Source organism: Dendrobium catenatum, unplaced genomic scaffold (genome assembly GCF_001605985.2).
Source record: "Dendrobium catenatum unplaced genomic scaffold, ASM160598v2 fragScaff_scaffold_1220, whole genome shotgun sequence".
In the NCBI taxonomy this organism is placed as follows: Eukaryota; Viridiplantae; Streptophyta; class Magnoliopsida; order Asparagales; family Orchidaceae; genus Dendrobium; species Dendrobium catenatum.
This window is the reverse complement of record NW_021319682.1, coordinates 11,397,235-11,420,524: the sequence shown is the minus strand read 5'-3', so window position 1 is coordinate 11,420,524 and position 23,290 is coordinate 11,397,235. Positions and strand designations below refer to the sequence as shown.

At 35.9% G+C, this 23,290-nt stretch overlaps 1 protein-coding gene across 1 annotated transcript; it reads left to right on the top strand.

Moving 5' to 3' along the window:
* The first annotated feature begins 3,834 nt into the window (after positions 1-3,834).
* Positions 3,835-21,687, top strand: LOC110115182 (signal recognition particle 14 kDa protein). Its single transcript, XM_020848348.2, has 4 exons — positions 3,835-3,984; positions 14,625-14,718; positions 14,830-14,939; positions 21,318-21,687. The coding sequence occupies exons 1-4, from the start codon at positions 3,982-3,984 to the stop codon at positions 21,459-21,461; spliced, it is 351 nt and encodes a 116-aa protein (XP_020704007.1). The 5' UTR covers positions 3,835-3,981; the 3' UTR covers positions 21,462-21,687.
* The last annotated feature ends 1,603 nt before the right edge of the window (positions 21,688-23,290 follow it).

Genomic DNA, 23,290 nt, shown 5'->3' with positions numbered 1-23,290 from the left:
TAGTATAAATTACAAATATATATATATATATATATATATATATATATATATGAGAAATTTAATATATTTTAATTTCATGTGTGTTAATATCTTAGCTATTTATTAAATTCAACACAAAAAAAAACTAGAAAAAAAAAAGTTACATAAAAAAAAAAGAATGTACAAAATCACGGTGTTTGTCCTAAACCCTAAATACAATAGTCCTATATTCTTTACAATTAAAGAACGGGAGTAGTTATAGCAAAATTGTTTAAATTCTCCTAAAAATTTGAGGCCAATAAATGAATAGTTAAAGCCTAATAACATAGTTAAATATGAACAAAAGTATGTCGATGGTGTTGGTCATCCAGAGTGATAGTCGGAAGATGCAAGACAATTATTTAGTTCTCTCCACTCTTAAACTCCCATTTTATGTGGCATTTTGTGACGAGCATTTTGATAAATTTGATCAGAATCTAAAGCATTTCATTATATGGTCTATATTAACCCTCCTGATTGTATATCGCTTATCAGATATTCGACTATCTTAAGTTCGTTAGATTCGTCTTGTCGAGTTGCTCGATTTGACTATAAGCATGATTTATAATTGGAGGCAGTTTGACCTTGAGTTTAATTTTGAAAGTTTAAATTCAAATATTATCTTGAGATATGTGTTGATCATGTGAATTTTTTGGAAGTTCTATCAATTTTAATCTATAATCATAATAAGAATTACATAAAAGATAATAATAAATTACTAATTACATGTAAATTTATTGAATTTGAGATGATGGCCAAACGATTTATAATAAGAGAAAAAATCATCATAGAAACTATCATACACTAAAAATTCGATGCATATAATAAAAAAAATTTAAATAATATTTGATTCTAGCATTATAATTTTCGTTAGGGGCCATTTGATTGCAAGCATTTGTCGTGCAAAAAAGTGCAAAAAAAACAAAAAAAACAAAGATGCACTATATTTGAACTTGTAAGTGTTAGGTTTAAAGAAAAAATAAATGTAAAACAATACTTAAAAATTTTTGGATTTATTTATTTAAATCATTTTCAATATATTTAGAATTCATTCTTGTTGTGGGCTAGAATATACGCGGCGATAGAGTTGTAATTTAACGTCTCAGCGTTACACGGATATCCAGCTCACACACAGAAAATACAATATTTTTTACATTGAAACCCCTAAAAAGGGAAAAAATCACTGGACCTAGCTTAATTGAAAAGATTTAACTAGAATTTGAGTTGAGTACAGTGGGCTGCCTCATCCTTGAGGGCGATCAGATTATAAATGTCAACAGTATGGTTGAAAGTCTAGTGTTAAATCTGGCATCATTTGAAAGTTGGGAGTCAGGTAGCTGTCTGACAGTGACTTGATAGAACTTTGGCGTTAGTTGATGGTCTGACGGAGTTTAGGGCATCAAGTAGTGGCATGGCAGAGTTTAGGGCCTCAAGTAGTGGTCTGATGAAGTTCAAGCCCTTAGGTCGTGGTCCGGCAAAGGCGAGGGCCTCAGGTGATGGTTCGGCGGAGCGAGGGCCTCAGGCAGTGGTCTGACAAAGGCGAGTGCCTCAGACGGTGGTTTGGCGGAATTTAGGCAGTGGTCTAGGAGAACATTCTTCCTTCTCTTCTATTATTATCTTATTCTCTTCTTGCCTTTATCCATTTTCAAGAGAAATGAGGATCTATTTATAGATTTATGGAGTGACATGATCCGTAAATAGGTGAGAGATCAAGGGTAAAGGGGGAGTGGTCGGATGGACGGCCGATATTGAATCTCTTGATCATGGACCATTTGATGGACATTTGAATGTCTTGGTGATGTCGGAATTCGGTGATCTTGGGTTCGTTGGATTCGTCTCGTAAAGCCGCTCGATTGGACTATAAGCACATTATGTTTGAAAATCATTTGGCAATCCAAATTGTGGTTCAAACCTTCAAACAACACTTCTAACCCTTAATTTGGATCCGTTTGGGCTCGGATTGGGTTGGATTTAGTGTCGTTGGGTTTGTATTCTCAAAACGCTTAATTCAACTATAAGTTTGCTGGAATCGGAGTTCATATGGTCCCAATTTTAATTTTGGAAGTTTCCAACTTGATTTTACATCGAGATCTCGTATCCGGTCAAGATAATTTTTTGATAACAAATTTCAAGTACATTGATAATATAAGGTTTAACCTGCCATCCATCATAGTTGTACACTACCACTAAAGTTGTTTATTCGACACTTTTAAGCCAGTCATCCACTCGTATCAGTTTCTTTTTTAGTAAGTCAGGGCTTAATCGCTTGCCTTCCAACCTCATGCTACAATAACCGGCTATGACCACGAGAAAATATTATATGCGATCACCGGAACGTCTGGAGGCGAATCAGGATGCTTCACGTCACTCGATGCATAAAGGCACTCAGCACCGATATACCTAAAACAAGTGACGTGACGTGTCCTAATTCACCTTCAGACGACATTCGGTGACCATACATAATAATTTCTCTTATTGAATAGAAAACTAAATTTACCAAGTCTATTGGCTCTAGCTTTTAACTATATTCAAATTCCATTTGAGTTGAATTTGATTCTTTAATTAATTCATTGATTTAACTTATATGAGCCTGCCTCAATACAAATGTATTAGGATAAATATAAAAACTATTAAATTTATTTTAAAATTTATATAAGACAAATTCTTCATATTCGTAATAAATTTTAAAATAAATTCAATATTTATCAATATCATCCCGTCATAATTTTTTTTTTCAATTTAAATTTGATTAAAATTTAATTAAAATTTCATTGTTCAAAATCATAATTAGGTTTTTTTTTAATAGCTTTCTTACTATTTTCTGAAATAAATTTTTAGTATAATATTTTTTTGAATTAAAAAATTATTTTAAAAAGTGGTAAAAAAACACTCCCAAAGAAAACTTAGGCTTCGTTTGAGATGGCTTTCTTCTTGCTTTTTAAAACGACTTTTTAGTTAAAAAGTTAAAATTTTTATACTACAAAACTGCTTTAAGAAGCAGAAAGAAAACCGTCCCAAAAGAAACCTTAGTCTCAAGCTCAGCTCGCCTTGAGACACAATTAGCACAAATGGTCACAAGCGCACTCGAAGCTGCCTCTCGCCGGCTCACGACGGTGATATCTTCGAGGGGCGCTTTGAAAACAAGTAAGATTTAACTTTAACAGGATAATTCCTGTCAATTCAGATTTATTTAATCCCTAAATTTGCCTTGCATTAGGTATTAAATTCTAAAAATTAATTAGTAAGATAGGTATTAAATTCTGTTAAATCCTGTAAAAGAGTTTGATAATTTAAATTCTGTTAATCCAGCTGACCATGAGACACAACGAGCTTAATTCATTTAAAAAAAATAATTTATATTTGAATTTTAATTTTAATTTTTGTATAAATTATTTATTAATTTTAATTTTTATTACTATCAATATATTAGAATTACAAAAATATATAATTAGAAAACAATTTAATTATGAAATAACTTATTAATTTTAATTTTAAGTATTTATGAGTTAAAATTTAATTATCATACTAACTAATAATTATAAATAATATAATTAAAAGCTAAGTTAATTATAAATTAATTAATTATTTAATTACATTTTGTTTTTAGCTAATTAAGCTAAACTAATTTATTCCTATGCTATACTTCTCTGGCGATGCCTGTCTTGTTCTAAACCGAAGTTTTCCGGGGTTTGCTTTTCCCTTCTCCGGCTGGTGAAATTATTCCTTCCTGTCGGTTCCGAATCCACACCTCCTCGCCGATCTTCTGTTGGATCGGAAGTACGACGACGACGGAAGTACGACGACGACGGAAGCTTGCTCGGCAACGAAGAACAGGTGAGGAAGTCTTGACGAGATTTTGCTGGGGTAAGGGCACAGGAAGGAGAAGAGAGGAGATCGGGAGCCAGCCTCCTTAACATCGAGGAGAGAGGAGATCGTGAGCAGTCTTCATAGATATTCATAACTATGGTATGCGACATAACCTTCTTTTCCAAGTTTTTGGGGAATCTAAGCGAAGCTGTTTTCGTAAGTTTGTTGGAACTATGGTTGTTTTGGTCCGCTCTGTTGATCATATTGTATTTTTAGTTTGTGATCGTTGTCATATTTTGATATGTTGTATGCATTAAGCTCGTTGTGTTGAATCCTATAGTCCATTTTTGTGATTTTTTTTTCCTGTCAAGGTCTGTTTGTTACAAGTTGGATTTAGTAAATCTTGAGAGGATTACAACCTGAAAACTTTTTGGCACGAAAATATTTATATCTTGCTAAGTCCTTATAAATTGTTTTACCGTTTGTTTCCGGATTTTAAATTTGTAAGGGAAGAAATCCTTAATATGTTAAGTCCCGTGGATGCTGAGATTTAATAAATCCCGAATTTAATCACTAATGGGGTTGAAGGGATTTATCAAACAACGGGATTTAAAGTCCTTAAAATCCTGTTCGGTAGGATTTAAGTTAAATCTTGCTTAAATCCTGCCAAACGTCAGATTCTTAAGAAAATAAATTTGAAACTAAGATTAGTTAAATGTTTTATAATAGATATCACAACTCCTTTGCACATTTTGTCATGATTGATCAGTGGAATCACCCATGATTGCTCAGAAGAATCTATTTGTTTCTTGCAATAAAATTTCTGTTTTCTCTGATTTTCGTTGGAGTTTAGAGAAAAGTTTTCGCTGTTTTATCATAGATTGATAGATATTCTTGATAACTTATTAACTTTAAGTGTTTCCTATCATATTGCTTTATTATATGGATTTCTTCATGTTGACTTGTAACTGCCGGCAAACCCCACGACCTAACCGATCGGCCTCACCCATGATCCCATGATCTTGTAACCACCCGCATTTACGACAAAAACAACGAAGACCCCTCTCATTCAGACAAACACTCTCAGAATCGCACACAAGAACACAAAGGGAGGCAAGGAAGTTTCAGGATTTACCTCTCTTGGTCTCTCGGTCATCTTCTTCAGCAGCAAGCAAAGCCTCCTCCGGCCGGGCGGATTGAAGGGGCAAGTGCCCTTCACAACCTCCCTTCATGAGGAGGGGACGCCGGGAGGTTGCTGAAATCGAAATTGACAAAGAACCTTCACTTAATTAATTTTAAGTGAAATTTTGTCAAATTAAATGATTAAAATAAAAAAAATGCCTTAAAAATTTTTGAGTGGCTGAGCAATCATATTAAATGACTAGGGCTAAACTACATGATTCAACTTGTCATTACTAATACACACGAAGTAGGAAATTACATAATACATGATATTAAAATTTAAATAAAAATTTTTGTTGACGGTGACTTCTGTAGTTATCCCTTTGGTATGTGATTAAATACACCTCATTCATGTGGCATATTATTGCCCAAATTTGGTTCCATTCATATAAATTTTTTTTTTTTTGAATTGACAGTAATCAACAACATACTAGGGCATTGATGTTGCGAACACAGTCACACAGACTTGTCATTTTGAAGGATTATCAGCTAGCACTCTTTGATGTCAACAGACTGAAGGAACTTAATCCAGCATTAGATGTGTATCGAAACCTATAAGCAAAACTAAGAATACAATTTTATCTAGCTCCAATACCTGAATCTGAGGATAAAACAATGTATTATGATGAAGATGAAAATGTTAAATCAACTACTTTATATAAAGTAAATAAAAGAACGAGGCTCCATATATCTCTACAAAACCTATTGTTAAGGCTAAGATATCTTAGATTCCAACTCATTCAAATCCACAAGGATGCGAAGCAATTCATAAACCTAAAAGACATCCTGGTTTAGATTACTCAAGATGAGATGATGTAGAAGGTGATTCAAGTAAAGACGAAGAAGATGAAATCATGAAACAGGAGAGTAGCAGTTTCAATATAAATTCCGTATTAGAAATGTTGATGTACATCTTGTAAAGTAAATGGTTGAATCAAGAGTGAATAGATCAGATTACACATAAATTTCCTAAACCAAATTTCTTGCAATAGGTGTTTAGTATTTTATAGAGCTTAATTTCATGGTGTGGTAACAGTTATGCTGTTCGCATGTAGATATTCCGAACCCAATCAATCACTATATAAAAAGATTGTCTGTCATAGAGCATAATGCCACAAGATTCACAACATTTATACAAGCAGACAGAAGGCGATACTCCTATAATAATAATAATTTAATGATTACATGTAAAAATTATTGAATTTGAGATGATGGTCAAACAATTTATAATAAGAGAAAAATCATCATATAAACTACCATACACTAAAAATTGGATGCATATAATAAAAGTTTTTAAATAATATTTGATTCTAGCATTATGATTTTGATTAGGAGTCATTTGGTCGAAAAAATTTGTAGTGCAATAAATAAATAAATAAATAAATGCACTGTATTTGAACTTGTAAGTGTTAGGTTTGAAGAAAAATAAATGCAAAATAATACTTTTAAGATATTTGGAATTATTTATTTAAATCATTTTTAGCATATTTAGAATTCGATTTTGATGCATCATCACAAAATTATCATGATCGGGCACAAGTCTCGAGGCAAAATCAAGTTGGAAACTTCCAAAATTAAAATTGGCACCATACGAACTCCGATTTTAACAAACTTATTATCGAACTGAACGTCTCGAAATTATGAACCCAACGACACCACATTCAACTCAATCCATGCCTAAATGGGTCCAAACTAAGGGCCTGAATCGCTGTTGGAAGGTTCGAACCACAATTTGGATTACCAAACGGTTTCCAAACGTGACATGCTTATTATCGAATCGAGCGACTCGACGAGACGAATCCAACAAGCCCAAGATCATGGAATTCTGACACATTAAGTCTTTCAAATGTCTAATGAACGGTCCACGATCAAGGGGTTCAACATCGATTGTCCATCCAAATCACTCCCCATTTGCCCTTAATACTCATCCTATTTACAAGCCATGCTACTTTAGAAAATCTATAAATAGACCCCTCATTTCTCTTGAAAAGGGACCCCTAAGCTTAACGAGAAAAGAGAGAGATCGGAGATCGCTTATGCCTCCTTGCCTCCTCGACCACCGCCAGAGTTCTGACGGACCACCACTTGAGGCCCAGATCTCCGCCAGACCACCACCTTAGGCCCTGAGCTTCGCCGGACCACCACTTGAGGCCCTGAGCTCCGCCGAACCACCACTTGAGACCCTGAGTTCAACCGAACCACCACCTGACGCCCTGAGTTTTGTTGAACCACCGCCCGAGGCTTGAACTTCTGCCGGACCACCGCCTGAGGCCCAAATTTCTGCCGTACCACCACCTGAGGCCTGAAGTTCTGTCGGACCACCATTTGAGGTCCTCACTTCTGTCGGACCACCACTTGAGGCCTAGACTTCTGCCGGACCATCACCTAAGGCCCTGACTTTTGTCGGACCACCACCTGAGGCATGGAGTTCTACCATACCACCACCTGATGCCTAGAGTTCAGTCGGACCACCAAGTGACCTCGGAGTTTCGCCGGACTACTAATTAACGCTCGATTCAACTATAAGCATGTCACGTTTGGAAACCGTTTGGTAATCCAAATTGTGGTTTGAATGTTCCAACAATGCTTCGGGTCCTTGATTTGGACCCATTTGAGCTCAGATTGAGTCGAATTTGGTGTCGTTGGGTTCGTATTTTCGAGACGTTCAATTTGATTATAAGTTTGCTGAAATCGGAGTTCGGATGGTCCCAATTTTAATTTTGGAAGTTTCTAACTTGATTTTGCCTCGAGATTTGTGCCCAATCAAGATAATTTTTGATAATGTATCAAGTACAATTTAAATTAATTGTTTATAAAAATGAGGAGCACACAAGTGGGTCGGATTGGTCATCCCGGGCCTAGGCAACTAATTTTTCTTGGGTGTGGACACCGGACGTAGCTCTGCGTTCGGACGCCGGTTAAATGATGTCACGTAGCGACCCGAAGACCCGCCGACCCGACTCTCCGAGAAGTCGAAACGACGCACATGCATTTCTAATTTCCATGCGGCCCGAAGAACCGGCCCGGATAGGATGCGAAAATTTAAAAGAATAGTACCGCGGGCCACTGTAAAAACAATTCAAAATCGAGGCTTTTCAGTTCCTCTGGTGCTATTCATCGTCGAATGAAGCTTTAGGGTTTGCTCATCACCTTCTTTGGGGAGAGAGATTTTGAATCCATGCCTAAGGTCAATATTTTGTAGCGAGATACGTTTAGTATTCTTTAGTTTGGGGATTTTTTTTGTTGTGAAATAAAAAAAGGGTAAATAAAATGTTTAGCTTTAGGGTTTCCTTTATATCACAAAATGTAAATGTTTAGATCAGAAAATGTAAATGTTTATTTCGATGAACTCTCAATATATCGATTCTTGATACATATCGGTATCAGAACAGCGTATCGAGTGTACCTGATGCGGACATTGGAACGAAGATTTGATGCATCTATCACAGGAGGCGTCGTAAATCGACGGCTATAATTAAAATCTTCAATTATGAGTTATTTTATAAATTTTAACTCTTATTTTATGTTATTTCCTGTTTTACCCCTAGGTTGGTTTATGTGAGTGTTGTGGCCCAAGGGGCAATTTTGTCTTTTGAGTTCTCTTATGTTGTGGCCTATATATAGGGCCTTAAGCTATTGTAATAGGGGAGAAATTATTGATATTAAAAATTTGTGTTCAACACTTGTGTTCTTTTGAGAGGACGATAGTTAGATTCCTATGGGAAGGAATCAGAGTTTTCACCAACCGCAGGATGGGTCCGGGCTCGTGACTTGAAGTCCCTTGGAGAAGGGCAAAGCATCACCCGTCAGTCTTCGGAAGAGTCCAAGTTTCGCGGTTTTTTATTTTCTATCTTTTATTTTTGTTTTTATTCCTCCTTATTGTCCTAGTCGTCATCTACATCCTCTCCCAATTCCCACGGCTCTGATACCTCACCCGACCTCCCTCAACCTCATGGGCCAAGCCCCCATACCGAGCTCCCCTAATTTTCCCCTAAAGTCGCCAGCCACCTCACCCGAAAATCCTCCAAACCGTCGGCCATGGCTCCCTAGCCACTGGCCTCATCCTTTCTCCTCTCTCCTTGGATTTCCTAATTTGGGGTGCATGATATTAGGACTTAATTTAAAATTCAAATTGTTTAAAATTTGAAATTCAAATTTCTTTCCTAATTTAGTTCATCTATTTTTTGGAAAGTGCTTGATTGAAATCAATTTGAATTTTAAATTCAAATTTGATTTATTGTCTCACTTTCCTTATTCTTAAATTCAAATCTAAGAGCCTTAAATCACCTCATTAAATCCCCTTCCTGGCTTTGAAAACCGCTGGCCCCCTGTAAGGATAATTAGGATTTATTTCCTAATTTATTACTATGTCTCTTTAGAAATATTCTTCGTCTTTTGCCAGTCAAAATTTTCAATCCCTAAAGCCATTCATTACTTTCCAAAACTGAGAGTGAAATTAGGAAATAATTCTCTAATTAACCTCTTCATTCCCATAACTCCCACCTGGCCGAAATTTTCCTTCATACCTAGCTTATTTCCTAATACTAGAGATTTGATTTAGGAAATAAGAGCCCGCCCCCTCTCAATCCCGTCAGCTTCCTCTCCCTGTCACCGCCCCTCCCCTCCTCTTTCCTATTTGCACTGGGTAAGCTCTCTAGTCCAGAACCTGTGAAGGAAGTTTACAAAGCCTTTAATTTCCTTCCCAAAGCTGGGAGCGTATTCAGGAATTAAATCCCTATTTTCCCTCTACATCCCGCCAGCTACACTACTGGAATTTCCTAAAGCCTCTTCAGGTTCCATTGCTTCTCTTTGGGAAGAGCTTGGATTTCAACCTGCTGTTGGCCGAATTCTCCCAAGACCTCACCTTGGGTTGCCTCTCTTCCAAATCAGCCTTAGATCCTCCCTTAGGTTATCAACCAAACTCCTCCTTCCTCTACCCCTATTTTCTCAAGAGAAAATCTGAGATTCTTCTCAGGTTTTGGGCAAAAAAATCAGAACTTGCTGTCAGATTTTGGAGAAGAGATCCTCTCCCTAGCAAAGCCCTTTCCCGTTCTACATCAGTACCGCTCGGTACCGTTCGCTACCTCTCAGTAACGCTTAGTACCGAGCTGCCGTGGTTTAGGGTTCGTTTGGAAATTGTAATGCCTGGGGTAAAAAATGCTTTATTTGGTATTTAAATAGAAAATCTATGTTGCAATTACGCTAATTAAGCGCAGAACCGTTGTGTATGAAAGCTCGATACTGATGATCGGTCCTTTTTTGTGTATGAATGCTTGATACCGATCGATACCGAGAAACACCGAGCAATACTGCTCGTCATTGGTCAATACTGAGTTTTTCTATAAACAAAGTCGATATCGGTTGGTGATATTGCTCGGTACCAAGCGATATGGTACCGAGAGGTAGTGCTCGATACCAATCGGTACTGAACTTGTCTTGTGCGTATATTATTTGGTACTGCTCGGTACATTTCGGTACCGACTATACGTTATTAATTACCTAACTTTATTAACTTATTATCGATCCCAATGTTGTAGGGATATTCTCCGCCTATTCATTTCTGATGCAGAACATTTACATTTAGGGGCTGTTTGGTTGCCTGAATTAGGAGTGTAAAGTAAAACAAATACATGAATTTATTAAATTTGGGTGTTTGGTTAATTTTTAGCGGAACAAATGAAAGTCCTCGGAAGTATTAGGGGTGTATTAAGTGACCTGTTTTGTGCGAATTAGAAACTCGCTCAAAATGAGCGGATTATAAATTCATCGGAAGAAATCTTTAGCGTTGTTCAGCTTCATTGCTTCGCAGGAGGTGGAAGATTGCACGAGCGTCTCCATTCCTACTCCGAACTGTCCGACCGACTGTAAGATCTTCTCTCATTCTCTCTCTCTCTCTCTCTCCGTATTCAATGTCTGGTTATCCACAGGGCTCCGGTATCCCTACGGCGCGGAGGACGGAGTCTGGGTGAACGACGCCTGCAACATCGGCGCGGTGGTGGCCGGATTTGGACGAGGTAAGGATCATCTGGTCTCCCGAGAGAGCGCGATGGCGCGCGGAGGGGAAGGAATCGTAGGGTATGCGGGAAGGGAGGAAGTGGAATAGTAGTAAGGTTTGAAGAGATTTGAGGTTACCCTGTTCGAAGAGAAAGCGTTTGAAATTGGGATCAAGACCGCGTTCCAGGGCTTCGTTGCGGGAAGAAACCAGAGTGAACAATTGAAGGAACATTTAGCTATACCTCTGCAGAAAAAGCAGGAACAGCAGCAGCAGGAGAGGAGGACCAGTCTGATGATCTTCAAAAAAGGATCAACGACATCCTTTCTCAGTTCCAATGATGAAGGAAACGAAGAAGGGGAGGAGGAGATTAGAGCTTCTCGGATCACACAGCGATCGTCGGAGGCGCATACTGAAGTAGCAGCTTTGCTTTGCCTAAATTGTTTCAGATTCCATTCGAACTTCGAGATGTAAGTGTAGCCTGTAATAGCTCCTGATTTTTTGAGACGGCCATAGATGCATTTCTCCCTTCCACTGTTCTATTCTGCTTTAAAGGAAATTACACCTTGGGGCTAATAGGATTTAATCTAAATTGAATTAAGCTTGATATATTTTAAATTGATTGAAGTAAATCTTAACTTAATTCGATTTAGGTTTAAATAAATTGAATTAAATAAAAAAAATTTATAACACCAAATAATACTAATTATTTTAAATACACTGCTTTTATAAATATACTTATTTTAATGCCAAAATAAATTATTAAAAAATACTTTTACTTTACTCTGGATATATCTAACCAAACAAGAGAAACAATTATCTTGCGTTTATTTTGCAGAGAACCAAACATGCTCAATGTATTCAAAATGCATTACATTTACTTTACATTGTATTTACTTTACACTGTATTTCTTTTCCATGCAACCAAATTTACATTTAGAGAATTTTGCAATCATTTAGTAAGTACATTCAGCCAACATTTTGTTGATAGACTCATGCAACTCCAACTTAATCAGCTCCTGGTATTACCTCCATTATGTCAGAATGTTTCCCTGGTGCATAAGCTCCTCACCAAGTGGGACATCTGGAAGCAATGTTTTGTTATCAAAGGAAAGAGGCTACCATTCACTTCAGATGAGGTTGCCCTTATGCTTGGACTGCCCAATCGAGGAGTTAAATTTGTGCCGGGAAGTGTTAGATTAAGTGAAAAAATAGCCAATGACATCAGGCGTGAGATTTAAAGTCAGGATGTCTCTACTCCGCCAGAAGATCTTGCGAAGAAATTCATATTATACTTACTATCAAACCTTTTTTTTTCCAATGGTGAACTTCAGGATACTTGTTGCAATCCTTAATGTTGCTGACAATGTTGATGATTTTTTAACTTACAACTGGCCAGCATCCATTAGGGAATTCCTAGTGACTGAATTCAATGGCATCACCAAGAAGAATTCCAAAGACAGCCCACTAAGTTACATAAATGGATTTGCAATCATTGTAATTCTGAGTAAATCTGTCATGTAGATTCATTTTGTTACTGCAAAACCACATTCAATTTAGTAGATTAACTTGTTATTCTTAAAATATGTATATTTGATTTCTAGAGCATACAAGTATCCACGATCTAGTGGATGACATATCCCGACCTCGTTTTGTTCGTTGGGACAGCCACATTATGTACAATGAAAAGGAGGTGACCAAATTATTTGCATGTCTACGCAAACGTCAGGTAACGATTCAAGATGTAGTGGTACTCATTTCATATTGAGCTTGACCTAACAAAAAATATGCTGCAGATTGTCCGTAAATTTGAAAGAGTCACAGAAGTAGAGAGAACGTTATTAGAGAGTTCTCACATTCTTTCTCCACAGAAAATTTCAACTCCACCTAATCTAAACAATTGAATTAATGAATTCATGTCCCCATTCTTAATCTTGGCTCTTCTCTCTTTTTGAATGTAATTATATGCATCCCTCTTTTTGAACCCCAAATTTCCTGCACCTCCCACTTCATAAGATAGGTATGTAAATGTATCAACTGTTCTTATCTCAGCTTCTCATATTGATTTAAGAACAGATGCTTTCACATCACTAATGTGCCTACATGATTTAAGCAAATGTTGATCTTCTGGCCTAGCTAATTCGTGATTGTGACTTTCAATCGTTTTTGCACCATCCAAACTCCATCTTCAATCACTGCAAATCTAATCATAGCTGGACGCCAGGTTCTTGTGTTTGATTTTCGATATTTTGACTTTACATTTAAGTCAATTTCCTTCTTGAATCCTGCTTTCGAACATACAAAGTCCTTTGATTTTATTTTCCTAGAACTAGGCTAGTAAGAATGATGTTTTTTTCGAACACTAAAATCATGACAATGAGCATAATCATAATACATATTATATGCTTCATTCTCATAATTATAAACACCCTGTACACATGACAAACATATTTAACATGATGATATAAACGTAGCGGTACAAAAAATTAAATGTACAAAGCAAAACCTATTATGTACCAAGATTAGGTATCGAGTATCAATACCGAGACACTGTGCCGGGTAGTGGTACCGAGTCTCAATACCAAGAAACTGTGTCGTGTAGCGGTACCGAGAATCAATACCTAGAAACTATACCAGGTAGCAGTCTCGGTACTATGATCGGTACTCGGTACTATAATCAGTAACGATTCTTGGTACTACGATGGCATCCGCAAAATGGTACTGCTCGAAAGGTGGTATTGCTCGATATCGAGGTGTAGCAGTAATCAGTCCTGGAAGCTTCAAACATAAGTAGATAGAGCAACAAAGAAGAGGTGCACACATAGTTAAAATATCAAATGATAAATTCTAAAACCTCTTTAGTTAAGAAATTACCGATAATAATTTAGACTTATCTCCCATACATCGCCTCGGAGTCTTCATCAACATTTTGGGTCTTTACCATCTCCTCGAACTCTTCGATGTCATCAAAAGAGAATTCCATTTTCATATCCTGTTCCTCGCTAATTCTTTCTTAGCACTCTTATGTGGTGAAATCCTGTCTCACATCTCAAAAATAGTCCGCTAAAACTCATAAAACCTAAAAAAGGCTGGACTTTTAAATTTTCGAGTACTATCCGGGTCGGGTCGTCGTGCCGCGCGGAAATTAAAAACACACGTGCGTCATTTTGACTTCTCGGCAAGGTCGCTAAGTGGCGTCATATAACTGGCGTCCGAACGTAGAGCTATGTCCGGTGTCCGCACTCAATAAAAATTCCTAGGCAACAGTTCAAAAACGACAAGTGAAACTGCAGTCGAGACGATTGGGTTAGATCGAGATCGGATGGCTGTGAGTAGTTGAGCTACCATTCCAAGCGATGCCCTAATAATCCAGATAGAGGTCATATATATTATTGGGAAAAGCTACCTCCTTTACACAAGCTTGGCCTCTGCTCGCTCGTCTCCTTCTTGAGCCTGAGATCGGAAGCCTAGCAGTGTTTCAACGTAAATGGTACGATCCATTGATTGTCTATGATGTTTTTTCAGTCATCTCTAACGCATCCATGTTGTAAAGCGATTCTGTTGTTCCTTATGAAATATATATAGCAATTATTGAATGATTTTTTTTTTGTTATTATTCTTCCAGGTTCTTTTGCAGCCGGACCCTTTTCTTAATGAGCTGACTAACATGTATGAGAGGACCAAAGAGAAGGGCTCTGTTTGGGTTACTTTTAAGCGATGTCTGTCTTTCTCTTTCTTTTACTTTTAGCTGAAATATCATTTTAGTTTATACTGTAAGCACCGTTGTTTCTTGTGAAAACTAATATCTTAATTCTTCAATAATGGTTTAGCTTCTATGAAATCCAAGGCCAAGAGGAAGAAGATGGAGTCTGCTGGTGAAGTCATTGAGTACAGGTGTCTTGTTCGTGCTACTGATGCAAAGAAAACCATCTCTACTTCGGTATTCTACTTCCATTTATTATGTGCTATAATTATTATTCTTTAGGGTTTTATTGGTCTTTTCTTGTCCTTGCCAGCATGTTCTGAACTATATCTTTGTATTTACTTACTACGCTTATGCATTTATATGTATATCAATAGATTATGTTTATATGCATGCATAAATGTAATATTTATGGATGCATCATGGATGGATGGATTAATTAGGGGTATTGGAAAATCATGAGTTTAATGGAAGAGATTATTATGTTTAAAATTTGTAATTAGGTTTAATCGGTTTCCTCCTTTTAGTCTGAGCATATGCACTTTGTTTTTATTTATGTGACACTTAACTTAAAACTTCCTTCCCAATAATTTTTCAAGTTCCAACCAAGCTTTTGTGACCGAGATTATATATTTATCTTACTAGTTAATTGCACATGCATAATTTTTCATTCTTAAAATTTAAAAGATCAATAACATGATAAATACATTAATTTTACATGTATCCTTGTGGAGAAAAAGTATTCAAGGATGCATGTAGCTGACCCATGTAGTGGAATAAATTTGTATTGCTATTGTTGATGTTGTATATTGTTGTAATAAGGAGATTTATTTTATAATTTTCAACACAACAACAACATTAAGCCTTTATCCCACGATGTGGGGTCGGCGACATGAATCCTTTTTCTCCATTGTGCCATGTTAAAAGTTAAATTCTCATTTAAATCTAATAAAGAAATGTCATTTCTAATATTTTTTAACCAAGTCTTTTTAAGTCTACATCTCCCCTTCTTAACAAAAGTCAAATCTAATACCTCTACTTTCCTAACTGGGTCATCGGAAGGCCGCCGTTTTATGTGACCAAACCATCTAAGGCGACTCTCTCTAATCTTATCTTCCACCGGAGCTACTCCAACCTTTTCACATATATGCTCATTTCGTATCCTGTCTATAGGAGTAAAGTCACTCATCCGCTTGAGCATCCTCATCTCTGAAACACTTAACTTAATATTATGCTTCTCTTTTAATGACCAACATTCGACACCAAAAAACATTGCAGGTCTAACCATCATCTTATAGAATTTCCCTTAAGTTTGAGGGGGACTTTTCTATCACACAACAAGCCCGATGCATTCCTCCACTTCAACCATCCAACTTGAATTCTACTTAATAATCCTCATCTATTTTCACCATCACTCTGAACAATTAGACTCACAGATATCTAAAACATATCCTATATTAATGACTTGATCACCCAAAGTTACAATCCCCCACTAGAACTATTATTACTAAATTACATTCTATTATATTCAGTTTTAGATAACTTCAAAACGAAAACCTTTAGGGTGAGGACATCGGAAACAACGGCTACGATCGTGTTACTTATCTTGAATGTATTTATTGTTATTTGTTAATTTTCCCTTTCTCCCACTCACTTGGGAGTTTTGTTCTTATATGCCCTAGGGGCCAATTAGTCTTGATGTTCCTTCTGTATTCGGCATTAAGCTTTCCCCTTCCTTTGGAAAGGAGATTATTGTAATGAAAATTTCATATTTTTGTTGATCTTTAGTGAGTTTCACTGTGATCTCTTGTGAGTTCGTGAGAGGGAAAGCCGAGGAGGTAATTCGCAATACCCGCAATCTTTGAAAGAATTCGAGGTTCGCAAGGTCTCTTACGATCCTTGTGACGTCGTTAGTTATCTCTATTTCTTTCGTTTATGTCTTGTTCTCCATCTTTTTCCACTCTTCATCCACAAAGTATTCCCCTAGCTCTCATTGCGCCGCCTCTTGGAGTCACCCGCCGGCCACCCTACGCCGGCCGGCCCCTTTGCCGGCACGCTCCCAACCGTCCACTCCTCCCCGATGCTCCAAATTGAAATTGAATCTCGGAATTCAAATTCTTTTCTAAATTGGGAAATCCATATTAGGAAAGTTTTATTTGATAAATTCAATTTCAAATTAAAGTAAATTGGAGTTCTCATAACTACTCCCGTCATCACCCACTCTTGTTCTTCAAATTTTCAAAAAATTCAAATTTTGAAGAGCCCACAAATTTCCATAATTGCCAAGTCCAAAGTAAGGAAAAGAAATTGGATTGAATCCAATCAAATTTCTAGGCATGAGGAGTTACTAATTCTCATCCTGGTGGCATCCTCCTAAATCGAAATTGATTATATACAACTAATCTCCCCCTCTCTTCTCTCCATGCCGCCGCCTATCAAGGGGGAATCCATTTAATGCTAGTTTAATCCATTCAATGCCTTGATCCAAAAATTCAATATTTGCAAAATAACCCCCTTAATTTCATTCATAATCTGAAATTAATTTCAGAAATGAAATGAAACTCCCATCCCCTCTCTTGAAACCGTCGCCTCCCCAATTGAGCTCCCATTAATTCCCAACTTAAGGCCTTAACTCCATTTGATTTTGAATTTCTCAAATCAAATAATCCTCCTAACGAATCAAAATCTTGAAATTAATTCAGATTTGATTATCATTCATTCACCTCACTTACATAATACCTCTCAATCTCTGCCTTAGCCGAACTAAGCCAACCAGCAGCCGCTCACGGCTACCCAAACCTAGCCGCGCTCTCTCAGGCTCCTCTTCGATTTTCCCCTCTCCCCCCCAAATGTCTATTGTTGTAACGTGCACTTAGAGGAAGGTTGAAACTATTGTTCTGAAGCCCCTTGCACCAGATTTCTTACCTTTGGAGAGCTCCTAACTGCTGTACAAGGATTACGGCTGCAAGACCTTGCTGTCCTGCAGTCCAGACAGGTTTCCAAAGTCAAAACAATTGCTGCCCAAGGATTACTGCAGTCCCGGAAAATCCCTGCAGCCACCAACTGCTGTCCACGTTTGTGAGGAAAGTTAATCTCGGCGAAGTGCGAGGAGGTTCGTGGTTGCTGCCCTCTTCATTCCCAACTACCATACTACCTTGCCGGAGCGCGTATCTCTCTTGCCTTTGGGTAAAATCGACACTCGACTCTCTATCTTCATAGTTGCATCCTTGAATGTGAATTTATTATCTTCACGAAGATCATGTCAATTATTCGCCGCTAGAACCTAGTAATAGGAAGAGTTGTGTGAGGGACCTTTCATAGACTAATCTTAGTGTTAGTATTGGAATTTATTGTTGGAACGATCCATGTATGCAATGTCGGATTAAGTTGGCGCTATCGTTTTGAACTTAACTTTTATTCATGTAATTTAACTTAAGCTAAGTGCCTTTTAATATTTATCTTATCGTTCAATTCCGCATAAGAACTTGCCTATTATGGCCTCTAAATCTAAGCGTGCAAACTTTCATTAAGAAAATCATTTTCGCATGGGATTGTTTCACATCATTTAGACTCTAAGGTTGACCTCTATAATTCAAGTTTACCTTCAACTCCATCTCTAGTCCAATCAACAAGAAGAATATCATCAGCAAAAAACATACACCAGGGTACCACCTCTTGCAAATGTCTAGTGAGAACATCCATAACTAAAGCAAAAAAGATTAGTGGCCAATTATAAAATATCATTTTATAATTTTATCATCACAAATATTTTTACGAAGAATTAGATTAGCGCCAACTTGAGAAATATTTTTGGAAACATATTATATCAACGTGAAGTTAGAAATCAAACCACTTTATTTTGACTTCAATAACACTTAATTATTTTAGCGAATAGAGTTTAGCCTTAAATAAAGAATGAAGAAAATAGAGTGAACAATGGGTAGCCTTAGATTACAAATAAAATATATTTCTAGAATTAAACTATATCATATTAGCAAATCAAGTGATAAGGAATGAAGAAAAGAGAGTAAGCAATAAATTATTTCCGAATTTAGAATGATGTGGCTGGCAAAAATGAATGATTGCTTCGCATGATAATAACCCACTTTATTATCTTAACAAATAAGGTTATTGATAACATATGGTTAACAGAAGATGAATAACTATTATGAAGTGCTCAGTTGATTTTTTTTAGATTTTATATTATGGTTTTTAATTTCAGATGCATACCTAATAGGAAGTATTCATATCAATGGTTTCATGAACTCTGCTTAGGTGTCACTCAGTGTGTTCCCCATAGGATCATAGGAAGGGATGGTTTTAAAATATAAATTCTGTTTGACCAGTGAGTTCTTTTAGAAACATAAACTTACAACACTTATTACCTTCACCTCCAAGATTTGAAGCTCATATGCAACCACAAATAAATGCATGAAATCAGAAGGATATGGACCATAAAGCACACATAGTAATAAAAATATAAAATACATCATTGCTCAATTGCAAGTAAACACTAACACGTTCGCGCATGTCACCTTGTTTTCTTATAGAAACGGCACAATGCCTTATTGTTGTGTCCTGTCAATGAATATTTATTAATGCTATTATATTAGTAATGCAAATAAAAATAAAATATAAAAAACTGATTGAGGCTTCATTTGGAATATTTATTAATGCTATTATATTAGTAATGTAAATACCACTGAATGATTTACACAATTTTTTTAATATAAAATTTTTAATTTTTATATTAAAAATGTTGCTTTAAGAAGCAATAAGAAGGTCGTCACAAACGAAGCTTGAATTGCATAGATGTATAAATAAGTAAAGTTGTTCTAACAACCGACATTTAAAAAAAAAATACAATGAAACCCAATGAGCTTATTGCATTAGTAGTGTAGTTCGTATGAAAATCATATCTAGGAACATTGAAACCGGTTTATAGAGCGTAAGCTTGTAAGAAAAATCATAAGAGAAACCAGAAGGATGGCACAAGAATCTGTGTTTCTCATCAAAATTTGGAGGTCATTTTCGCTAAATTGGAGACTGTTTTCACTGTAATTGTGTAATTCCATAGATTTCTCTTAAGAATATGGTGTTTGTTCACAACCTCCAATGTTTGTCCTCTTCTGGAAAAGACTTGGAAGGGCTCAGAATAGCGTTCTACCTGCCTCAAGTCTCATTTTTAACTCCATTCGTTAGATGTAGCCATTTAACACTGGCAATTCTTCTTAGTTTAGAGCAGACGATTTGACATCAAAATTGTTTGCGATTTGACACTAAAGAATTTTGAAAGTTACACACTGGATGATTAGGTTTAAGTAAACTTTTAACAATATATGGAGAAAGTATCTACAGGGAAAATAGAAAGGTTTTCATGCTATTAATAACAACACCACAAGATGCAGAGAACAGTGTTTGGTGCAAACGTTTAACCATCAGCCACAATAGGATACATTCAAGGACACTGGGTAATTCAAGAAATGATTCATCATGGCTATTTCACCGACAAGATAGTCTCAGAGAATTAGTGATGATAAATATACAAAGAAAGCAAGCTAATTTGCATTTGATTTAACGAACATGATTGTAGCCGTTCTACTATTATAGTCCCCCTTTGCTATGATTAATGTATTTTTTAAAAATAAATTAATGTCTATTGTAATATGGAGTTTGCAAGTTCGAGTTACAGTCCTGTTGGAAAATTTAGTAGCAAAATTGTGTAAATCATTCAGTGGTGTTAGGGTCAAGTGAATTTAAGCCTATTGGTTAGCTCGGTTGGACTAAATTGGATAAATGGCTCATAATTCGAGCTTTTATGTTGATGAACCAAGCTTAAGCCAACTTGACTTATTTAAAAAATATTAATGTAAAATCTATTTAAAATATGCTATAATTCAAGGTTTAAGTACATAGTTATTATAGATATTTAGATTTTTTTTATTTGAACCATCTTCTTATTATTTATCTTCAATTTCTTGTTCTATTTATCAGCCTACTATAATTATTTGAATTAAACTCGATGAATTTGCAAACTCCAGCTCAAGCCAAATGAGTCGAGCTTGACTAAACATATTTTTAAAAGTGCTCAACATATTTAGGTCCGTGATTGGTGTGACCTCTATGGCACACTCTTCTTTAGATTTTGTGCTATGTTATAGATGCTAGGAGGGTTGTAGATTGCTGCCATATTGTGTCGGACTCTCAGATATGTTGTTGGCAAGTAACCTAACATCATTAAGGTTTCCTTTGAGACGGCTTTCTTAATGTTTTTAAATCAATTTTTAAGTATAAAAATTTCTTGTACTAGAAAATTTTATACCAAAAAGTCATTTTAGAAAGCATTAAGGTTTCGTTTGGGATGACTTTCTTACTGCTTCTTAAAATAGTTTTTTAATACAAGTATCAAAATTTTTTATCTAAAAAGGTTCTTTAAGAAGCAATAAAAAAGCCATCCCAAATGAAGCCTAAGCTCTCCCAAACGAAACCTAAATCTTGTTGATGCTATTGATAGCTCCCTACTTAAAAGAAAAAAGCCTACATTGAATTGCAATCTTAGTTTACGCATCAATTTCATTTCTCATCACTCTAGTCCTAATTTTTTATTTCTGTCAGCTCTCTGCAAAGGATTACCTTCGATTCCAAGCCTCATATGCGACTGTCCTGAAAGCACATATGAATGCTTTAAAGAAAAGGGAAAGGAAAGACAAGAAGAAGAGTGCCGAAGGAGAAAAGAAACCAGCAGATCAGAGCAAGTAAGCTTCTAAGCCCAATGCATGAATGTTATTGAAGGGGCTTGATAAAATGGTTTCAGGACAAAGAACAATATGTTTTCAGAATAATTAGTCTCTCTTTATCTAACTCTATGAGTGTGGCAGTTGTTCCTTTTTGCACAATACAACAGTAGCTCAAAACTCCACATCTTTTTGAACGTGTTTGGTTTAAAGTTAACTCTTTGGATCTTCGGATCTTGTTGGGTTATTTCTTCGAACTTTTGCAATTTGGGTGTTTATTTAGGATAAAAATTAGGTTAGGATATCTGAATCCCGAGACAATTTGTGCTAAGGATGGATAAGTTATTTGAAGGCATGCTGATACGAAAGCTTTGGTGGAAATTTAGCAATGTTAGCTGCGGCCCTTACTATGAAAGCTTTTCGTAAGAGTAAGGATTTGTTTGGGATGATTTTTTTGCTGTTTTTTTAAACAACTTTTTTGTGTTAAAAATTAAACTGCTTTAAGAAGAAGTAAGAAATCCGTTCTAAACGGAGCTTAAGTAATAGATAAGATTTTTATCTTATATTTGGATTGGAGGTCAGCTCAAAATAAATAATTTGTTTTTCTATTTAAATGTGATTTTAATGTGTATTAAGTATTTTATTTCAAGATGGAACGATTTGTTTGACTCAGTGAATTTTTTTAATATGTTACAATCTTTGTACATAAATATAAACAAATTTAATTAAAACCTTACCATACATCTTGTTTTGAAAATAGCTTTATTTATATGTTCTATATAAAGTTAATTGCTTCTGTCACCAAAGATTGGAATGTGCATTCGATTGGTTCATATAAATTAGCAGTTGAATTTGTTAAACTAGCTAAACTAAGATTTTGTTTGGAATAATTTTTTTATTGTCTTTCTAAAATAGTTTTTTTAGTACAGAAAATTTTTGTACCTGATTTTAAAAACAATAAAAAAACTATCCCAAATGAAGGCTAAATCAAACTATAAATGAAATTGAATCTATTAAATCATAAACAAAATTGATCATAATTAATTAAAGGACCAAATTGTCTCCATATATTATATGCTTATAGTCCAATCAAGTAGCTCGATGATATGAATCAAAGAGCTTAAGATCATTTGATTTTAAAATTATTAAGACATTTAAATGTTGGATGAATGATATAACTTAAATGTTGGATGAATGATATATGATTAAGGGGATCAATATAAATCATTCAATGTCGTGTTTTGAATTTTAGTTAAATTTATCATAACATTCCTTTTAAAAAGATTACATGTAGAGCTTGATTTTCTAAATGAATGAGGTTGGAACTACAACAGCTAGAGAAATCTATTGTATCGGAGGAACGGTAATTGGGTGATGATGGTCGGAGAGGTTGTAGTTGGGGGACAATAATTTTAGGAGGGATTGTAGTCGGGTGACAAAGGTCAGAGGGATCATAATCGGGCAATGATGATTGAAGGGACCATAGCCTGATGATAGTGGTCGGAGGGACGGTGGTCGATGAGTGATAAAGGTTGGAAGGACTAAAAGTCGGGGGACAGTGGTTGGCAAGACCGTAGTGGACAGGCGACAGAAGTCAGAAGGACTATAAACGGTAAGAGAAGAAGGTTGTGCGAAGAGTTGACGGTGATGGATGGACAAATGTTCGACAAAGATGGTCAAACATAGGTCAAGTAATGGTGGTCAAACTGTGAGGGTTTGTTGGTGATGATGTTGGGGTGGAGCTTTAGGATTTTGTAGCCTCATAATTTTCTTAAATCTCTAGCCCATTATCCATGCTTCTCCAAAAGTCTCTCCCCCTCATGTGAAAAATAAAATTCTATTTATAATTATTTT

Coding starts and splice junctions, on each gene's coding strand:
- LOC110115182 (XM_020848348.2), top strand. Junction 14,719..14,829: donor TTGGGTTACTTTTAAGCGAT/GTCTGTCTTTCT, acceptor ATAATGGTTTAG/CTTCTATGAAATCCAAGGCC. Junction 14,940..21,317: donor AGAAAACCATCTCTACTTCG/GTATTCTACTTC, acceptor TATTTCTGTCAG/CTCTCTGCAAAGGATTACCT.